This window comes from Chinchilla lanigera, unplaced genomic scaffold, assembly GCF_000276665.1.
Source record: "Chinchilla lanigera isolate Chin_1 unplaced genomic scaffold, ChiLan1.0 scaffold00191, whole genome shotgun sequence".
Taxonomy (NCBI): Eukaryota; Metazoa; Chordata; class Mammalia; order Rodentia; family Chinchillidae; genus Chinchilla; species Chinchilla lanigera.
Window position 1 is genome coordinate 98,202 of NW_004955592.1, and position 18,439 is coordinate 116,640.

Genomic DNA, 18,439 nt, shown 5'->3' on the forward strand with positions numbered 1-18,439 from the left:
TAATTTTTGCTTGAAAGCTCTAATTTTATTAGTTATTTTCCTTCAAATCAAAGCTTACTTTGTGCATTTTTTAAAAAATGCCTGGCATATATATGAGTATCCATAATTTGACCATTTTCTGTTCTTTCAAGTAAAAATGGTCCATGGGAAAAAGGCTTAGTTCACCACACAAATCAATCGCACAAGTGCTCTTCTTTTTTTTTTTTGTTTTTTTTTTTTGTTTTTCTCCGGTACCGGGGACCGAACTCACGACCTTGCGCTTGCCAGGCAGGCGCTTTTGCCGCTGAGCTAAATCCCCATCCCCACAAGTGCTCTTCTTTGAGAGAATCAGGCTCGAGATTTACAGTCTAAGATGAGTACTATGAGGGAGGGGCTGTCTGATGCCCCACCGGTCCCCACTCGCTGCAGAGGCTTCTTGGAAAAAGTCAGGCTGAAGCAGAGCCCCATCCCTCAGCTCCAGGAGAGGAAGGGATGGGAACATGCGGGAAAGCTGCGCTGTGGCAGGAGAGGGTGGAGAGCCGGGGGAGCCCGCTCTGGTAGAGCGGTAAGACTGAGAGGGGGCTGGGGAAAGGGGTGAGCGACAAGGGCCAGGTCATTCAGGACTTAGGAGATCCTCTTAGGACGTTAGTTCTAAATTCACGGACCCAGAGACGAACAAACCAAACCACTCTACCTCTCTCCTGATGCCCTTGTGTAGGACAGACATTTGTCTCAGGGGGCCTGTACGTCCCCAGGAATTTGTTGACGTCTGGACGGGACAGAGCGTTTGCTGGTCCTGGTAGTGGCCACTCCCAATCTCTTTTCTGGCCTTCAGTCCCCAACTCCCTCTTGTGGAAGGAAACAGTGTCTGCAGCTCTCTCGATGTCCCTGGATGCAGGCCCAACAGACTTGTTATTTAAGGGCTTCCTATGGGTTCCTAGGGTACAGACAGCTCAGGTATGAAGAAACGGTGTGTTCCTGAGGATCAGAAGCATCAGAATCTTAAGATACTGGTCCTGGGCTCCAGTTCTTCATCTCCTTCACCTCTGTTTTGAGCTCTGCTCCATCTGCATCCTAGACTGGGCAGAGGCCCACAGTTCCCGCTCTGGCACAGGGCTCCAGCCTGGGCCTGGTCTCAGGGCTGGGGAAAACAGTGGTAAGCTCCGCGCTCATTGAAGGGCCCCTTCTGCGAGTTTTTCTGGGAATCTCTGGCCTGTGAGTGAAACTGTGACTCATCAAGGACAGACATGGGACATTTCCAAAGTCTCTGAAGCTGCCCAACCCTCTGAAAGATGACAAGTCGGAGGGATCCTTGGGAGATAGGCACTCTTGGAAAGTGTCATGTGGAGTTTACTCTGAGAGATCCACCACCCTACAAGGCAAGAACTGTAGAACATGAAATCCAGCCAGGGCGTGCTCTAATACCACCCAGCCAAGAGTGGGAGAGGGGCTGGAGGTGCTCAGTTTCTAGAGACTTCCTGTGGTGACACCCCTAATGACAGGATGGGGTATGGCAGGAGGCAGGATGATGGATGTGTTGCCTACAGGGTCACCAGTGGGAGCTGCCTCCTGGGAACATAGCACTCTCTGTCTTTTCCTCCTCCCTCCTGCTCTGGACCCCTGTGAACTCCTGTGTGTGTGTGTGTGTGTGTGTGTGTGTGTAAACTAGTGAATGATGTAAATCCACAACCTTCAGATACCTGCAGCAGATCTGCCTGTATGGATGGGAAGTTCCCGGATGTCAGGGACACAGCCCCCAGACCCCACAGACATCTCCATGTCAACAGGCTTACTAAAGGCTAGAGATGAGGAAGGCACTCCTGGAGAACTGGGCAATCAGGTCCTTTCCCAGGGAGGAGGGCCCCGGGCTTATTCACAGGGCGGGTCCTCAGGTGCTCTCAGCTCAAGTCTGCTTTCACTCGAGCGCCTCTCAGTGATGTGGACATAGTCAGCTCCCAGCCTCAGACCCCTGTCCTCCATTATCTGTTAGGGATCCAAGGTGTTCTCTCTGGGAAGCCAGAGCCCAAGGGCTTCCTTCCCAAGGAGCGAGTTCCCTCTTAGTGTGAGGGAAAGCAAAGGCTAGAAGAGGAGGAGGAGGAGAAAGAGAAGGAGGAGGAAACAGCTGAAGGAGGGGCAGGGCCTGGAAGTCAACTCTGAAGGGAGGAGTGACCAGCCAATGCGGGGCAAGTGGACTGCACCCTGACCTACTGCGCCGGGACAGCACAGGGTCCTCAGGTATTTCTGAGTGTGAGTGTTTGTTCTTTGGAGCCTTCTCTTAGAAGGGACTGGACTCTACCAGATGACTGCTAACATCAGATTTCTTCTGCCCTAGAAGTGGGATCCACTTTCCTCCCAATTCTACTGGGAAAGAGGGGGTCTCTGATACCCCGCCAGTTCCCTCTAGTCACAGAGGCTTTCTGAAAAAGTCACACTGAAGTGGAATTCCCTTCCCAACAGAGGAACGAACCAAACCACTCACCCTCCCTCCCGAGGCCCTTGTCTAGGACAGACATTTGTCTCAAGGTCCTGGGCTGGGACGGCACGGGCCAACAGGTATTTCAGAATGTGAATGTATTTTTTTCTTCAGAGCCCTCTCCTTGTCCTATCTCCCCCCACAACCTGGTCCTATCCTCCACTGGGAGGGAACTCTCTGCAGTAGACTCATCCCAGAGTTTGAATTTCTTGTGTCTTATAGAAATGGGGGCTAACAATTCTACATTACAGAGTCAATGGAAGATTAAATTAGGCCGTGTGTTCCAGTGTCTGAATAGTCCTTGCACACAGTAGACACTCAGTGGAAGTAAACTGGCAGGGTACAAGGACAGGATGTTTCGCACGTGTGCTACACAGACCACCCTGAGAAGTCTGAGCAGGTGCCGGCTTTCAGGAGGCCCGCAGTGTGGTAGAGGAGGAAAACTGCAGCACCGTGCCGTCTGGGGTGCTCGGGTGGCAGAGTGAGCACGGACGTGCTAACTGTCGGGGTCTCTCCCACACTGTCCTCCCAGGGCTGCTGACCACACTCCCCATTTGCTGTCCCAGGACCACATGAGGATGCTGCCTTGGCTTCTTGTCTTCTCTGCTCTTAGCGTCCAAACCTTGGGTAGGTTTCCTTTCTCTGGACTAAAGACCAATTAAGAAGGGTCATCCTAAATTGTCATAATAGGAATTGTTTAAATGCTTACCCTTCCCTCTGTGTTTAGAGTATAGATCTTGGAGTCTCTAGACCCGGGCTAAAATCCCTATCCTGCACCTCATAATGCTTTTGAATAAGTAATTCAACTCATTAAATCTTAATTTTCCTACCTGAGATATGGTAACAGGCCTCCTAAACTTATTGGGAGGATTATATAAGATAATGTACATGTAGGACTTAGTGCTTGGTCAGTAAAACTAAATAAATGGCTACAACGATTATCATTAATGTGTCAGCCAGTCCAACCAGACATAAGTTTATGCTTGTCAGCAAGAGAAAACTTCTTGGGGGTGACAGTGTCATTTGTTGGGGCTAGGGATATTGACTGATGCCTGTGCTCACAGCCACGGTCCTTTAAATGGGAGCCTGGGTTGAGCAGGTGCTCCCAAAAACCAAGGCCTGGTCTGATTTGTGCAGATAATTCTACCTGCTTCTCCACTAAATCTCCCTCATTGCTTCCACTGTGTAAAATTCACACTAAAGAGGACTTTGTGGCTCTGAGGCACCTGAATACATTTCCAAGTTGTTCTTTTGCTAATTGTGTACATAGATGCCTCTCACAAAACTAGGTTAGCACACAAACTCCCTGTGCTCAACTAATAGGTAATAACTTTCATCTCAGGGGATTACCAGGATCTGGTGCTGAGAGGGCCATGCCAAAAGTCGGTGTTGGCGAAAGTCATGCCAACTGCTGTTATTCAAAGGGGTCCACTAGTTAATTCACAAGGGTTTCCTAGAGAGGGTTTGGGGATATGGTGAGGGGCGACAGACAGTAGAGACGGGGGAGCTGTTTCTGGCTGGAGCCCATGCCTCTGACATACCCGGTACTGGAAGTTTCTGAAGACTGATGCCAAATGGAATATTCTTTTGCAGGTGTTTCCTCATGGGACAAAACACAAGTGAAACAAGTGTCAAAGAGGCTGCAGAACCTGTTTGAAAACATCTCCCAGTTCACCAAAAAAGGCAAACTGGGTCATAACGGTGAGGACGCTTGGGGGCCACTAGGGTTTTGCCTACGACCAGAGATGTTTCTCAGATCTACACAGCCGCATGCGACTGGAATGGGTGAATGGAGTTCACTTGTAGAGAAAAGCACTGGCCAACCACTTGCACGGATGGTCCTAGGTCCTCGGGGTGTAGGAGTGGGGCCGGGAAGAAATGAAATCCAGGAAGGGAAGAAATAGCCTCCGCAGTAGTTGGAGACCAAACCCTGACCTCAGGGAGTGCAGAGACAGAGGGAGACACACCAGCGCCTAAGCCCTGGGGTAAGGAGGAGATGCAGCCCCACGATTCCCAAGGGAACATTCAGAGTCAAGGAGCACACACTGAGTCCTTAATTGTGGATGTGACATGGTGTGAGAACTTTCCCCAGGGAGAAGGGATGAGATGGAGATGTTCCTTGAATCAAGGGCCTGTGGTGGCCCAGGGCAGGAGCTGGGAGATGGGCTCTGTTGTGGGGACATTTTGGAACAGGGACCATGTAAGCTCCGTGGCTGGTGCACTCTTAGGCATGTGGCAGTGAGACAGGGATAGCGGGGTGGGCAGGGGAGAGTGAACCTGCCTCCTGTGGGCCTCTTCCAGGGCTTTTACCACTACGGGGCCAATGCAGCGCCAACCGGCAAGTGCAACCCAGGAACTAATGTGGACCCTTGGGGCAGAACGCACCAAGTGACATCCACGGTCCCCCGACAGATATCTTCACAATGGTCTCTCGCAAGGAGTGGGGAGCAGAAGCTGTAGGCTGCAGGTCTGCGCTGACCACACCAGTGGATGTCCTTGTCACACACCACGTCCTTGGAATGGAGTGCCGCGACCAGACCGCCTGCAGTCAGAGGCTGCGGGAACTGCAGTCCTATCATGTCCACAACAACAGCTGGTGTGACGTGGCCTACAAGTAAGAAGCTGGGCCTGGGCCTCCGGGCACGTGGTCAGAGCTGCTCTGCTGCTCTTGCTTCTCATCCACTTTTCTCACCTTCTAGGTTGTGTTTATGTACATTTTATTTTATAATGAATAAAATGTGTAAAACTCATGAAATCCTAAATTGTTTGGGATTTTTTGGGAGGTCCCTGCCTCTGCAATCTCCCAAAGAAAGTAAAGCAGGTCAAGTAATAACTGTACCTTCTGCTCATCTATGCCTGGTTTGACCAGCACACCACAAGTTGTAGATGACTTACTTGTATTTGCATACCTTTGCTTCCCGGCAGCTCTGAGTCTGGGAGGAAGAGTATTTCCCCCACCCCAAGGAAGGGGAGATTGTTTGATTTCCTGAAGATCATTGAGCTGTGGACTCATGGAGCCTAAACTCTGTACCACAGTACGCTCCCCCTTACCACAAGCATGGGCTCCTCTTCGGTGGAGCAAACTTTCCACTCTTCCTGTAATGATCCACCTGGGAAACCCAGTGTGACTTTGGGCAGCTGTGGACAGCTCCTGAACGTGGTGATGGCTTCCTTCCTCCAGTTCCACACCATCCGTGATTTCCCACTTTAGGCCTTCCCCTGAGTGGTTGATGGGAAAGGGGAGTTAATGAGCCCCTAGGTGTTGGGGTTTGATGGGTAACCTCAGCCCGTAGCCCCTCAGAAGGACATGGAGGGTGTGGGCGGCAGCCCCTGATGCCACTATGAAAACCAGACCATGTGATCACACTATATTGGGTTTCTCTCTCCTCTCTCATTCTCCTTGGCTTCTAGAATCACTGCCTAAATGCACTGCTTGCATCTATATCCTTCTCTTGGGTTCAAGGTCTCTGTGAGTCAGTTACCCTACAAGGAGGTATCAAATCATGTGGGGATCTCATGAGCAGCGTGCTCTTCGGAGCGGGGAGGAGAACCATGGTTAAGGATGTGAGGAGTCGGAAGAGACTCTAGCACTGTGTGCTGGGGTCCTCATTAGTTACTGTGTGGCTCCAGCACCCCTCCTCCTCCTGAGCACACAGGATGACTCATATATAACTCTGTGTCTGAGCAGGGGAGGGAGATATGCAATGTGGGAGAAGGTTTTTTGACTGTTAAGGACTCAGATAAATGACTTGGTCTTTCTGTTGTCTGGGAAAAATCTGTAGAGATTTCTTTTACATAGCTGGGGATCTCTCTGGAGCCTGGGTAAAAGGTTTCATCTCTCAGGAGTATGCTTTCACGCCAGTCGCTAAATCTACCTTTTCTTGCTGCACAGCTTCCTGGTCGGGGATGATGGCAGAGTGTATGAAGGTGTTGGCTGGAATATCGAAGGCCTGCATACCCAGGGATACAATAATATCTCCCTGGGCATCGCCTTCTTTGGCACCAAGGAAGGTAATGATCACCCCAGCTGATCATTCTCCAAAGACTTCTCTATTGTTTCATTTCCGCACTCCACTGCCCTTTGATATATCTTTGAAGAACTCTCTCTTATCATACTCTTCTCCCTTGGCTTCCATGATGTTATTATGGTCTTCTCCCCACCTATTCTGACTTCCATCTGCATCTATGCAGCTGCCCCTTCCCTGTAGCCAGTTCATATGTAGAGATGCTCCCCAGTCTTCTCTGCCCATTCTCCTCTCTGCAGCTCTCCCCTCTGCGTCAGTGACTGTCACACTTCCTCTCTGGCACCGATGTTTCTATAGCTGCAGACTCTGCTTCCAATTTCCCGCCAGGCACCTCCTCTGTCCATCTCTCACTTTCAGATTTCCTACACACCTTTAAAAAAATACCTTGAGGCCTCTAGTCTCTGACTTCCTCCCACTTTTTCTTAGTCTATTGCTCCAAGCCCCCTGTCACCTGCAACCTAAATGTGCGTGCTCCAAAAATCATGTAACCTACTTTATCATTTTCTTCACCAGTATCTTTTAAGATAGTTCAGAAGATTTCACGATTTCTGTTGCCACAGGATACAGCCTGAGTCTCTGAGAAGTAGGTAGCCCAAAGTGACACAGCCATGAGGAGAGGAACTAAAATGTGTGCCTGTATCTTCCATGCCAGAGGACCCTTTGTGTTTGGCCTCTTTATTTACAGTTTTTTTAAATAACTATTCATTACCACTTGTTGGCTTGCAATTTTGAGCATGTCACTTTTTAGAGCTTCAAATTTGTCTTAATGGGATAAACAGCAACATCAACCTCAGATTTGTAGTGAGGATTAAATGAGTAAATGCAGGTGAAGAGCCCGGTGCGTGCCTGGCAGGGATGTGTGGGTAGGCGCCACTGGCCTGAGCAGGTGGGTGCAGCCCAGCGTGGTGCTGCCTCTGAATGAAGTCTTGGCAAGTTATTAAGAAAGGGCTTCATTCTAAACCGCTGAGAGCTCTGTCTAGACAACCCTTGACTTTCATGTCTCTGACCTGGGGATGAGCCTGGTCCCTCTTCTTTTCCTCCAACAGCTAGGCAGGGTCTAGGCAGACATCTGTCTTCTCCATACAGCTCCCCTAAAACCCAGGCCAGGCTGATGTTTTCCACAAATTGCTCTCTTCCAGGCCATAGTCCCAGCCCTGCAGCCCTGTCAGCCATGAAGGGCCTAATCTCCTATGCTATCCTAAAGAGCCACCTATCACCCAGGTACATCCAGCCACTTTTTGTGGAAGGCGAAAACTGCCTGGTCCCCCCACAGAAGGCAAGCCTGAAGAAAGGTGAGACCTCCAACCTCTCTGGGCTCCCTCCAGGTTCATCCCACTGACTCTCAGATACCAGCAAGGGTGACCTCTTCACCAGGTTCTCATTTGATGCTTGCCAGTAGACCAAGAACTCTCTCTCTCACCCAGCTCTCTGAAACTTTGAGGACAGAAAATTTTGACAGAGATGCTCCAGGCCACCTCCTTACCATTCAGATCCCAGAAAGATGGAGCCATGGCACTGTGCCCAGTGTCCACATGTGTCCCCATTTATTCCATCACTCCACAAGCAGTCACTGAGCTCCTGTTAGATCTGTTAGAAAGGCAACAATCACACGAACAAGTAAAATGATTCTACATGGTGAAAAGGAAAAAGGCTTAGAAAGGGCCATGATACGTTTACACACATATTTATATATGCTTATACACAAACACACATTTCTGAGTACAAAAACTAGAACACCAACAGACTTAAGTGAGGAGGCAAACTTAAGTCAACGCTTACACTGACTTTACAGGAAGAGTTTAACAGAGTTTAGATAACTGGGTAAACACTATTGGTTTATAACTAGGAACATTAGAAATGGTAAAGTGGGCTAGAGATGTAGCTCAGTGGTAGAGTGTTTGTCTAACATGTGCAGAGGGAATTCAATCCCCTCTATTAGTAGGAAGAAGAAGGAGAAAAAAGAATAAGAAGGAGAAGGAGAAGGAAGAGGAGGAGGAGGAGGGGAAGGGGAAGGAGAAGGAGAAGGAGAAGGAGAAGGAGAAGGAGAAGGAGAAGGAGAAGGAGAAGGGAGAGGGAGGGGAAGGAGAGGAAGAAGAAAGAGGAAGAAGAAGAAGAAAGAGGAAGAAGAAGAAGAAAGAGGAAGAAGAAGAAGAAAGAGGAAGAAGAAGAAGAAAGAGGAGGAGAATAAGAAACACTTTCAGCCTTTTCTTAAGCCTAATGAAGTTCAGAAGGAATTATTTCTATCATCCTGAGGCATTGAATCAATTTAATCTCTGCCTTTGGACTGATGCTATCTGTCAATATTAAATATTGCTTTACACCAGCAGTTTTATGGATTCCAAGTGACTCTCAGAGATATTCTTTTAGAATAAAGAATCCAGGTCCTGCTGCTGGGACACATCCTGCTCCTGTGTCCCACAGTCAGGGTCAGAGTGGGGGGCCCAGGGCAGACATGGTGGGTAGGGATGTCTCAATCGTAGCCTTTGGTAGTTAGGTGGCTGACATGGGTAACCAAAACTAACTCTCCACATCTTGTTTTATTCTCACCACAGCTTGCCCCAGCATTGTCCCACGGTCAGCTTGGAGGGCCAGGGTGGCGTACTGCCACAAGATGACCCTCCCTGCTAAGTATGTTATAATCCTTCACACGGGTGGGAGAACCTGTAGTGCGGCTGAGGAGTGCCACCTACTGGTCCGAGACCTCCAATCCCTCTTCATGGACAAACACAAGAAGTGTGACATTGGGTACAAGTAAGTGAATCCAAGGACAGGGGAGCTCCTTTTCCCTTGGTGGGGGTAGAAACTGAACCTCTGAAAGGAGTGGGAAAGGAAGTTAACATGTATCAAATACCATCTGACGGGCCCCTTTACGTACCACCTCACTGATTTTTCCACCTAACCCTGGGTGGGCCTCAAGTAGGAGGCAGCTAAGGCTCTGTCTCAGAACATGTGCTTCCTGAAAGGTGGTTTATTCACATGATGGATGCCAAGACTGCTAAAAAGACATTAGAGGAAGCAACTACAGAGGGAAACTTGTCCCCTCTTGTGTTATTGCACCTGTGGATCTAAAGACTGGAAACCTCCTGGGGGAGAATATTTCTTGTTTTTTTGAAGGAAAGGAGGAGAGGAACAGGTTGATGTTTCTAGTAGTAAGGTCTATGATTCTGTAATAACACACCGACCTAATGGAAGGGGAACATTTTCTTTCTCTTTTCCTCATTGAGTGTAGTCCAAATGGGCTTCAAATTTCTGTAACGATTTTTGGTCAAGATATTTCCATCAAACAATTCAAAAATCTAGTAATTTTAGCTGGCATGGTGTTGCATGGTTATAATCCCAACACTCTGGAAGGCTGAGGCAGGAGTGTTGTAAGTTTAAGACCAGTGTGGGCAACCTAGTGACTTAGTGAGACTCTGTCTCAAAATGAAAAATAAAAAAAGGGGTGGGAGTGTAAAGGCCCTAGGTTTGGCCCCCTGTACCACAAAAGCAAACAAAACTTCAGACTAACTTCGAAGTAACATACAGAGAAAAAAACCCAAATGATACATGAAACAAGTACAAATTTCTTGAGGATGCTCTCACAGGTTGCAAATACATCTGAGTACCATCTCGGGTACTCTCAGACACTATCACACTAAATTTTAAGTCTAAGGATGGGCCACACTAGCTTATATGGTGTATTTGTACATGTGGCCCCCCCGTAAGGGCACTTCTGATTTAGCCAGTGGAGCTGGATTTTAGTCCCCGTTGCCCCCCAGCCAAGCACTTTTTTGCATGATGCATCCTGCGGAGCTGTGAGCAGTGGAGGGGGATTTTCTATTGCTCGGTATCCACTCTTGAGCTGACTGCATCTTTTCTCTCTGTCATGGTAGTGACAAACCTTTTAGTATGAGAGAATGTTTTTCTCCAACACCTATCATCTATCAGGAATTATCAAATGTTTTGGTTCTTCTTCATCTCAGTGAGCATCTGAAATTTGACTATAAATTTAGGAACACTACACTGGGTAATGATAGAAATTGAGAGGAGGTCTTTTTCCTTTTCCTCCTAAGGTCCCTCGATTTCCGACTTTGATTGTGCCGCTGTCTCGCATAGCTCATGATTGTCATTTTCTCACCCTGACAGGGGCCAAAGTCAGGATTACGCTCATATCTCACATATTCTAGCTCTAGGCTGCGCTCCCTGGGTGCCATCAGATGGAGCGCAGACGTCTCTTGCTTTCATGGAATTAATACTTCACTTTAGTGAGGGAATAAAGAAATGAAACAAGACCTCATAAGGTACATTAGGCAGCACAATGAAGGGTACATGGGGCTAAACAGGAGGCTTAGGTTGCTAAGGAAATGACTGAGAAGATATGTTCCCTGAGAGAGTCTCATGTTAGTTAGTTTACAGGGTCAAAGGTATAGAGAGATTAAGGGAGGAAAGACCAGAAACATGTGCATTGTACTCACTAGTAAGGAGGCCTGGACCAGCGTGAGAGAAACCGTTTCACTGGAGAGGTTGGGAAAGGTAGGCACTGAAAGCTGTCTTCTTTCTTCATTCGTAATGAGCTTCTTGCAGGAAGCAAGTGATGTACTGTACGGGACAAAGGCAGACACGTGCTAGATCACGAGAACTGTCTGTTAGAGATGCAGGAATTTTGCACGTCAGTTGTTAAATCATCGGTAGGATAAAATCAGCCATGGTGGAAGTTTTCTTCCACAGAAATCTGCAAATGCTATAAATCAGGACTTCCCATTGCCCGTCCAGCCTGCCCATCTCCCCTGCTGGTTTACTAGCACATCAACGTTAGAGATTCAGTCTTACTTGTCTCTGTAACTTAGACTCTAATAGATAATGTAATAGATTAATTTATACTTTAATAGACCCTAGATTATAAGTAAAGGCATGAATGAATTAATGAATGAAAGTGAAAAAGAATCTCAAAGTGCCTCTTTCAGGCTGATCTCCATCTCCCCTCGTGGCCTTCCAGCTTCCTCGTGGGTCAGGATGGTGCTGTTTATGAAGGGGTGGGCTGGAATGTCCAAGGCTCCTCCACCCCTGGCTACAGTGACATTGCCCTGGGTATTGTCTTCATGGGCACCTTCTCAGGTGAGTTGGATGAGTTGTGTAGAAGGGGTCATTTATGGTCTTTGGAGGGGGAGTGTCCGATGTGGACAGCAAAGCCATCAGATTCAACCATCATTTACGTGTCCACACGTGCTGAAACACCCAATTTGACATGTAATTGAATGTGACAGGTTCCCAGACAGAACGCTCATTTTAAAAGTACCTCCTTGACACACTGCCAGATGTGTATGTCTCTTTTTTTCCCAAAGAAGCACGTGAATTCACAGAGATCTCTGTGAATATTTTCAGATTACCTTAGCAGGTGCATTTCTTGGTTACTATAGCAACAGTGTAGGCCTATTATGTTCCACATGTCAAAGCACAGAGACCCCTGCTTGTGCGCTGAGAGTACACATTGTGGATTGTTGAGGTTCAGAGAACTTATTTATACTCAGGGGCTTTTAGTTGAATCTCTGGGCAGGGAGTTCCTGTCACTGGGGCTGGTTCCGACTGATACTGGAATGGCTGTTGGACACAGGCAGGGATGACACAGTGGTGTGCCTGGCTGAGACTGGAACTGGTCATGGGAAGATGCAGGGAGCATGCCTGTCACTAAAATCAGGTTTCCTGACTTCAGGGCTATTGACATTTCAGATAAGATTAAAAATTCTCTGTGTTTTGTAGGATGTTTAGTGTTACCCCTGGCTTCCATCAACTAGATAATGACGGGATCCTCACATCTCCCAGCTTTGACAGCCACAGATATCTCCAGACATTGCCTAATGTCCTCTGGGATACTAAACTACCCCCAGTAGAGAACTACTAGGTTAAACATTTGCAGTGGAAAAAGGCTTTGTATGTACTTAAAAGAATTGAGTTTAGTTTTCCAGGCTCAGCCCTTTTGATTTCAGAAAATCTTTGGAACTGAAACATCTAAAGTTGACCTGGTTTTCTGTCTTCCCATAGTGCAGCTGCCAACAGTGGAATATACTAGCATGGTGGTACTGGGTGGGGTGGGGCTTGGGAGTGTGTCCTGCCTGGACTGGGCACTGTGGGACCCTATGATCAATGGGCGGCTGTGTTTTGCAGGCAGCCCACCCAATGCCACGGCGCTGGAGGCAGCCCAGGACCTGATCCAGTGTGCTGTGGTCAAGGGGTACCTGGCCCCCAACTACCTGCTGCTGGGCCATAGGGACGTGGCTAACACTCTGTCCCCTGGACAGGCTTTATACAACATCATCAAGACGTGGCCTCACTTCAAAAACTGAGGGCAGCCTCCCCTCCTTCTGGGGCTGCTCTTCCCAGTGGGTCTCTGTCCTCACCTCCCACTTTGCTTAAACATCTATGTCCACCTCCTCTGCCAACTTTGTTCCAGGTTGGGATGATCATGTCCTTTCCTGCTCACATCCTCCACCATCACCATCCCCAGATCCCCATAGCTGGGCATTTAAAGCCTCCTTGGGTCATCTCTCTCCTCACCTTCCTGTCCCCTGACCACCCATCAGCTTGGTCAGGTAAGACACACAGTAGGCCCTGTCATACCTCTCTCTCCATTTGTAGCTGCCTGTGTGCCTGGGGTCCCGCCCCCTGCAGTCTGCCGGGCAGCCCAGGCCCTCATCCGTCACCCAGGCCATGGTGCGCCCACCCCACCCCGCCTGCTCACACATTATTGACTTGTGCAACTTTGGATGTTTCCCTTATTTAAAGCCTGTGATTGTTTATACATGTCTGTTATAACTCCTGGATTGCAAGTTTCTCTAAGAAGCAGCCAAGTTTTATTCGTCACTGTGTCCTCAGTTTATGAGGAGTGCCTGGAATTTACTAGGTTCTTTAGATGTTTGTTGAAGAAATGGAAAAATAAATCAATGAATGGACCCTGTCTCTGCTTGCCTGGGCAGTTTGTTTTGTCCTGTCCTCTTTGGGAAGTCCTCTTGTACAGGGTTCCCTCCACTTGCACTCTCTTTCTCTCATCGTTCCTCTCTGAGGCTGAGAGCCGGTTCTAGGGGCTTGTCTGCAATGGGAGCTGAGTCTCTAGTGTCCCATGTCCCTCTCCGCCTGGAGCAGCCTGAGGGCAGGTACTGTGTCCTTCTGCAGGGCCAGGTCTGTGTCCTCACAAGTAGCCCAGGGCCTGCCTGCCTGTGCCTGGTCAGGCACTGGTAGCCTCTGGGCAGAGCGAGGCCTCCAAGTCTTGATGCTCTGCAGCCCTCTGTGTGAAAGCTCTTCAGCCTACTCGCTGGAAGCCAGAGTTCCCTCCACCTCTGGCTCTTGGTTTACAAAAAGGAGAGGAGAATAAGAGGAAAGCAGGACAGATAAAGCAAAATGTTATCTGGTTGAAAATATTTTTAGTTGTTTAGATTTTGTCTTGGGTGTACTTCTATAGCTCTTGTAGCATCAGAAATGAATGTAGGGGTTCTCATAACTTTAAATAAAATATATTTGTGCTTTCCAAAGTACAGTATATCAATTTCCCTTCCCTATCAGTCATTTTCCCTCAGGCTCCCTGTGTAATCTGGGTGGAAATGATTCTCCCTGTTTCTGAAGAGGCAGAGCAACAGAGCAAGTGTCTCTTTCTACGTCACCAGTGAGATGTGGCTAAGGAAGGAACCTTGCCCACATTCATTCCCTTAGGCTTCTGTCCACCTCCATCCTTCTGCAGAGGAGACAGACATTCCTAGCCTGCCCTTCCCCTGCTGAAGGACATGACCAACAAGTGAACAGGAAGGAGAAACTGGGGTTCTCTTAATCGGATGCATGAGCCAAGAACAGTCCAGATTTCCAAGTCTGTGGCAAGGACTCTCCAGTTTTGTTTTTGTTTTTTCTTCCTTGAAACAAGGCTAAGTCATTTATAACAGAAAAATCAGATCAGCATGAAACTTACCAAGAACAATAGTTACACCAATACTTACACTGGAAGAGTATCTATAAGACACTCATTACAAGAAAAAAATGTGAGCAAGGGTTTTTATATACAGTCAGCCTATCCTTTACAGAATAAAAGGTGCAGAGTAGTTTCGAAGGCACAGATACTCGAAAATATTTTTGCTCCTGAGTCTCGCTATGGTGTCAATGTGTCCTCCAGGATTCATGTGTTGAAAATTTAAATTGCACTAGGCATGGTGGCGCATGCCTGTAATCCTAGCACTCGGTAGGCTGAGGCAGGAGGATCATTGCAAGTTTGAGACCAGCCTGGGCTACAAAGTGAGCTCAAGGCCAGCCTGAACTGCATAGCGAGACCCTGTCTCAAAAAGACTAAAAAAAAAACAAAAACCAAAAAACTTAATCTGCTACTCAGTGGTTGGGAAGTGAGGCCTCACGAAAGAGTCTGGGTCATGCGAGCTCTGCCCCCGTGAGCAGGTTAATGCCATTATAAAAAGTGGTGCACAGGAACGAGCTCTCTCTCTTGCACTCTTATACATTTGCTTTTCACCATGAGACAATGCATAAAATAGGCACTTGGCAAAGGCTGGCGCCTGAATTTTGGCCTCTCTTCATGGCTGGATGAAAAGATTTTTTTCTTCGTATTTTAAGTATCATAACACGCCTTAGTGTTTTACTATTCTAGATCAATTTCCAGAGGTAAAAAGTGTCATCTTTCAAAACTGGAAGGTCATAATTTGATTTTTTGAATTATCATTTAAAATGTTTACACTTTTACACTGCTCAGGCTTCCTATTTTGATAGGTGGGATGGCTCTCCTTTGCTCGTCCTCTGGGCGGGTGACTCTTGCTGTAATCCTTTTTCCCCCAATGAAGAAATTGTAGTGAACTACACATAAAATTAATCATCTTAACTACTTTAAGTGTACACTTCAGATATAACAAATAAACTTGTATTATGTACACTATCGCTGTAATTTTTTATCTCTTTTTTTTTCTATTTCAGTTTTCTTGGACTTTAAAATTTCTCTTCTCTAGACCCCCGACCATGTATGCTTTTGGTGGCTTCTGTTCCACTTGTATTTCAGTCTTTGTTTCTGAAGTGATTATGCTACTCCTCTCTCAGACCCTTTCCCTGTATAAAATATGCTTTGAGGTCTATTACTTCTATTTTGTCTCCTTCTCTCTCCCCTGCCTTTCCCCACCTCCCTCCTCCTCTTCTCCTTCTCTTGCTGTTCTTCCTCCTGCTCTTTCTTTTGTGGTCCTGGGCATTTAACCTAGGTCATTTGCACTGAGCTACATTCTGAGCCATTAAAAAAAAAAAAAAAAATTTGAGACAGAGTCTCCCTAAGACACTAAGTTGCCTGGGCTAGGCTTCAACTTGCAACCCTTCTGTTTCAGTCTCTCGGAGTGCTGGGATTACAGGCATGCACGACCACACTTAGCTCATGATGTGCTTTCATAGCTAGATAGTGAAAAAACTTCCTGTTAGAATTTATTTCTTGTAATCTTCCTCGGAGATGTGACACTTTTACGTTTGTATCATTTAGATTTTAGTGGTTGGGTTTTTCTGGCCTGGTTGCTACAGGAGTACCTGGTGACAGTCATGGTTGGGATGTGAGACAGTGAGTAACTCTTCTGTTCCAGTTTATGGGCTTCTGCTGCTGCTGCCCCTCACCGGCCTGTTCACTGAATGCACTGTGATACTGCTCTTGCTTTCTGGCATGCCCCAGTACGTTCCTGACAGCCCCACCAGCCCCTGTGTCCTGTCCTGTTCATTTGCAGACCTGTCTACAGTGGTACCTACTCTGGGTGGCACCATGCTTTACTGCTGTTTCCAGGTTCTGCTACTCATAGTCACTTTGCCCACCCCAAGATTCTCCACGACACTGGCCACTCACCAGGCTTTACTGTGGCTTCCAGGATGAATTTTTACTGTTAGCTCTGTCCCGTCCCCCAGCTTACTTTCATGTAATTAGAAGCTTGGATTATATGATTTACAGTGGATTTATAAATCTTTTTCCCAAATAAAAATAGTATAAATTTATCATATAAAACATGATGTGCTGATACATGCATACATTTTGAAATGGTATACCAACTTAATTAACACATCTATCACCTCATATTCTTATTTTTAGTAGTGAGAATATTTAATTAAGGTCTGCTCTCAGCAATTTTCAAGGGTACAATATATTAGTACTAACAATAGTTGTCAGGTTCTATCTTGGACTAATTCATCCTGTCTAGCTAAAACTGGATTTTGGTCTTCTGATTCTAGTGAAGGTGTAGAATTGTTTAAAAAGCTAGTTGTTCTTTTTCCTTGGCAGGGTTATCAGGGAAATGAGTGGGGAGATTTTATTCTAAGTACCTAACGTGCTTCTCTATGGCCAGGAGATGAAATGATTATCTTAGATACTATATCTACTTTCTATTATTTCATATCAACTTACCAGAAATTTAATGCTTAAAACAACTTTTATATTGTCCCTGGGCCAGAAGCCTGAGGCTGCTCATGTTTGTCTTCTGCCAGGGTCCTCACAGGGCTGCAGTCCAGGTTGACGGGGCTCGGCCAGGGAATAAGCTGCTCCCAAGCTCAGTGCTTTGGCAGCATTCATTTCCTCTAGGCTGTGTGACTGAGGTCCTACATCCTTGCCAACTGCTGGCCTGGAACATTTTGGCCCCCAGAGATCTCCCTTATACCCTTGTTTTGTTTTGGTTTTTTTGGTTTTTCTCCGGTACCAGGAACTGAACTCACGACCTTGCGCTTGCCAGGCAGGCGCTTTTACCGCTGAGCTAAATCCCCAGCTCCTCCCTTATACCCTTGTCATGGCCCTTGTGGAGTCCCTGTCACTGTATGCAGCTTCCTTTTCTAAGCAGAGAATCTCTCTTCTGAAAGCAATGCAGCTAATTAACAGTGTTTAATCTTATTCGTTTTGAATTTTTAATTACAGTATTGCATTAAAAATTCAAAAATTTATTGTATTAAAACTAAAAGTGCTCATTCATGTGTAATAATCTGAACTAGATAATTTATACAAAGTTTACTATGATTTTTATCTGTGGAAGGAACATCTGTAGTTCTCACAAAATTTCATCTGGGCTGGAGGCAGCCTCGCCTCAGATTTTTCACAAGTGAATCCTATGTGTCCTTTAATCTGTCATCAGAAACCATAAGGTTGTATCTATTTTTCTTTCCCTTTTTGAGCCACTACCATTCCCTTTTTCCCTTCACTTTCTTCTTTTCCAAGCTTGAACCTCTGAGTGAGACAGTCACCTCAGTTCTCTTTAATTTTCTCCAAACATAAGTTCACTAACCATGTTTATTTTAAGGGTTTAACTACTAATCTTGGTGGTAAAACATGCATTCTTAACGTTTTCATACATGAGGATATTACCAGGTTGAAGACATGCCTAAATTGGTGTCTGTCATTGTTACCAATAACAACTTTTGATTCCCTTTTAACGTCTCTCCTCAAGACCCTTATCCAGCATGCCCCACTCTATGGATGGTGGTGCTCACTATACCTGTCTCCTTCCAAGGCCATAGGCATGTGACACTCCGGGTTCTGAGACAGATCTTCCCAGCTTCTGGCCCTGAAATGCAGCCTGGCTGATCTGCGTGTAGAACATTTGTTACTCAAAGCCCTGCTCAACTTAACAGAGTGACAGCAGACCTCTGGTTTGACCATTCCCACTTCCAGGAGCTGCAGTTCAGGTACCTTCAACAGAGTAGTATAAGAAAGTTTTCTGAATAAAGCTCTGCAATGAAGTTACAAGGAATCTCAGAGGCCAGAGCTAAAGACAGAGGCTGCAGTCAGGAGTGGCTGAGGAAGCAGAGGTCATTGCTTTGTTTCACAGAACAGTTTGATGTTAAGCTGGGAAAGGACAATGGATAGTCATGGTGGCTGCAGGGTCAGAAGGTTTAGTGATGACACACTATGAGATATCCCTGGGAACATAGTTTTCTATATCTGTCCCTCCATCCTTCCCCTGTGGACCCCCTTAGATGGAGAATAATTGACGCGTGACCT

At 46.8% G+C, this 18,439-nt stretch overlaps 1 protein-coding gene across 9 annotated transcripts; it reads left to right on the forward strand.

The window, feature by feature from the left end:
• Positions 1–1,820: 1,820 nt before the first annotated feature.
• Positions 1,821–13,408, forward strand: Pglyrp4 (peptidoglycan recognition protein 4). Of its 9 annotated transcripts, none has more exons than XM_013509970.1 (10): positions 1,823–2,214; positions 2,312–2,532; positions 3,019–3,079; positions 4,046–4,153; positions 4,865–5,066; positions 6,345–6,463; positions 7,617–7,769; positions 9,030–9,228; positions 11,453–11,571; positions 12,619–13,408. In XM_013509970.1, the coding sequence occupies exons 3-10, from the start codon at positions 3,025–3,027 to the stop codon at positions 12,795–12,797; spliced, it is 1,134 nt and encodes a 377-aa protein (XP_013365424.1). In that variant the 5' UTR covers positions 1,823–2,214; positions 2,312–2,532; positions 3,019–3,024; the 3' UTR covers positions 12,798–13,408. The 9 variants fall into 9 exon arrangements, with proteins under 9 accessions (XP_013365426.1, XP_013365428.1, XP_013365424.1 ...); XM_013509968.1 differs by having other exon boundaries at positions 1,824–2,226; positions 2,985–3,079; XM_005414604.2 differs by having other exon boundaries at positions 1,824–2,214; positions 2,985–3,079.
• Positions 13,409–18,439: the final 5,031 nt, after the last annotated feature.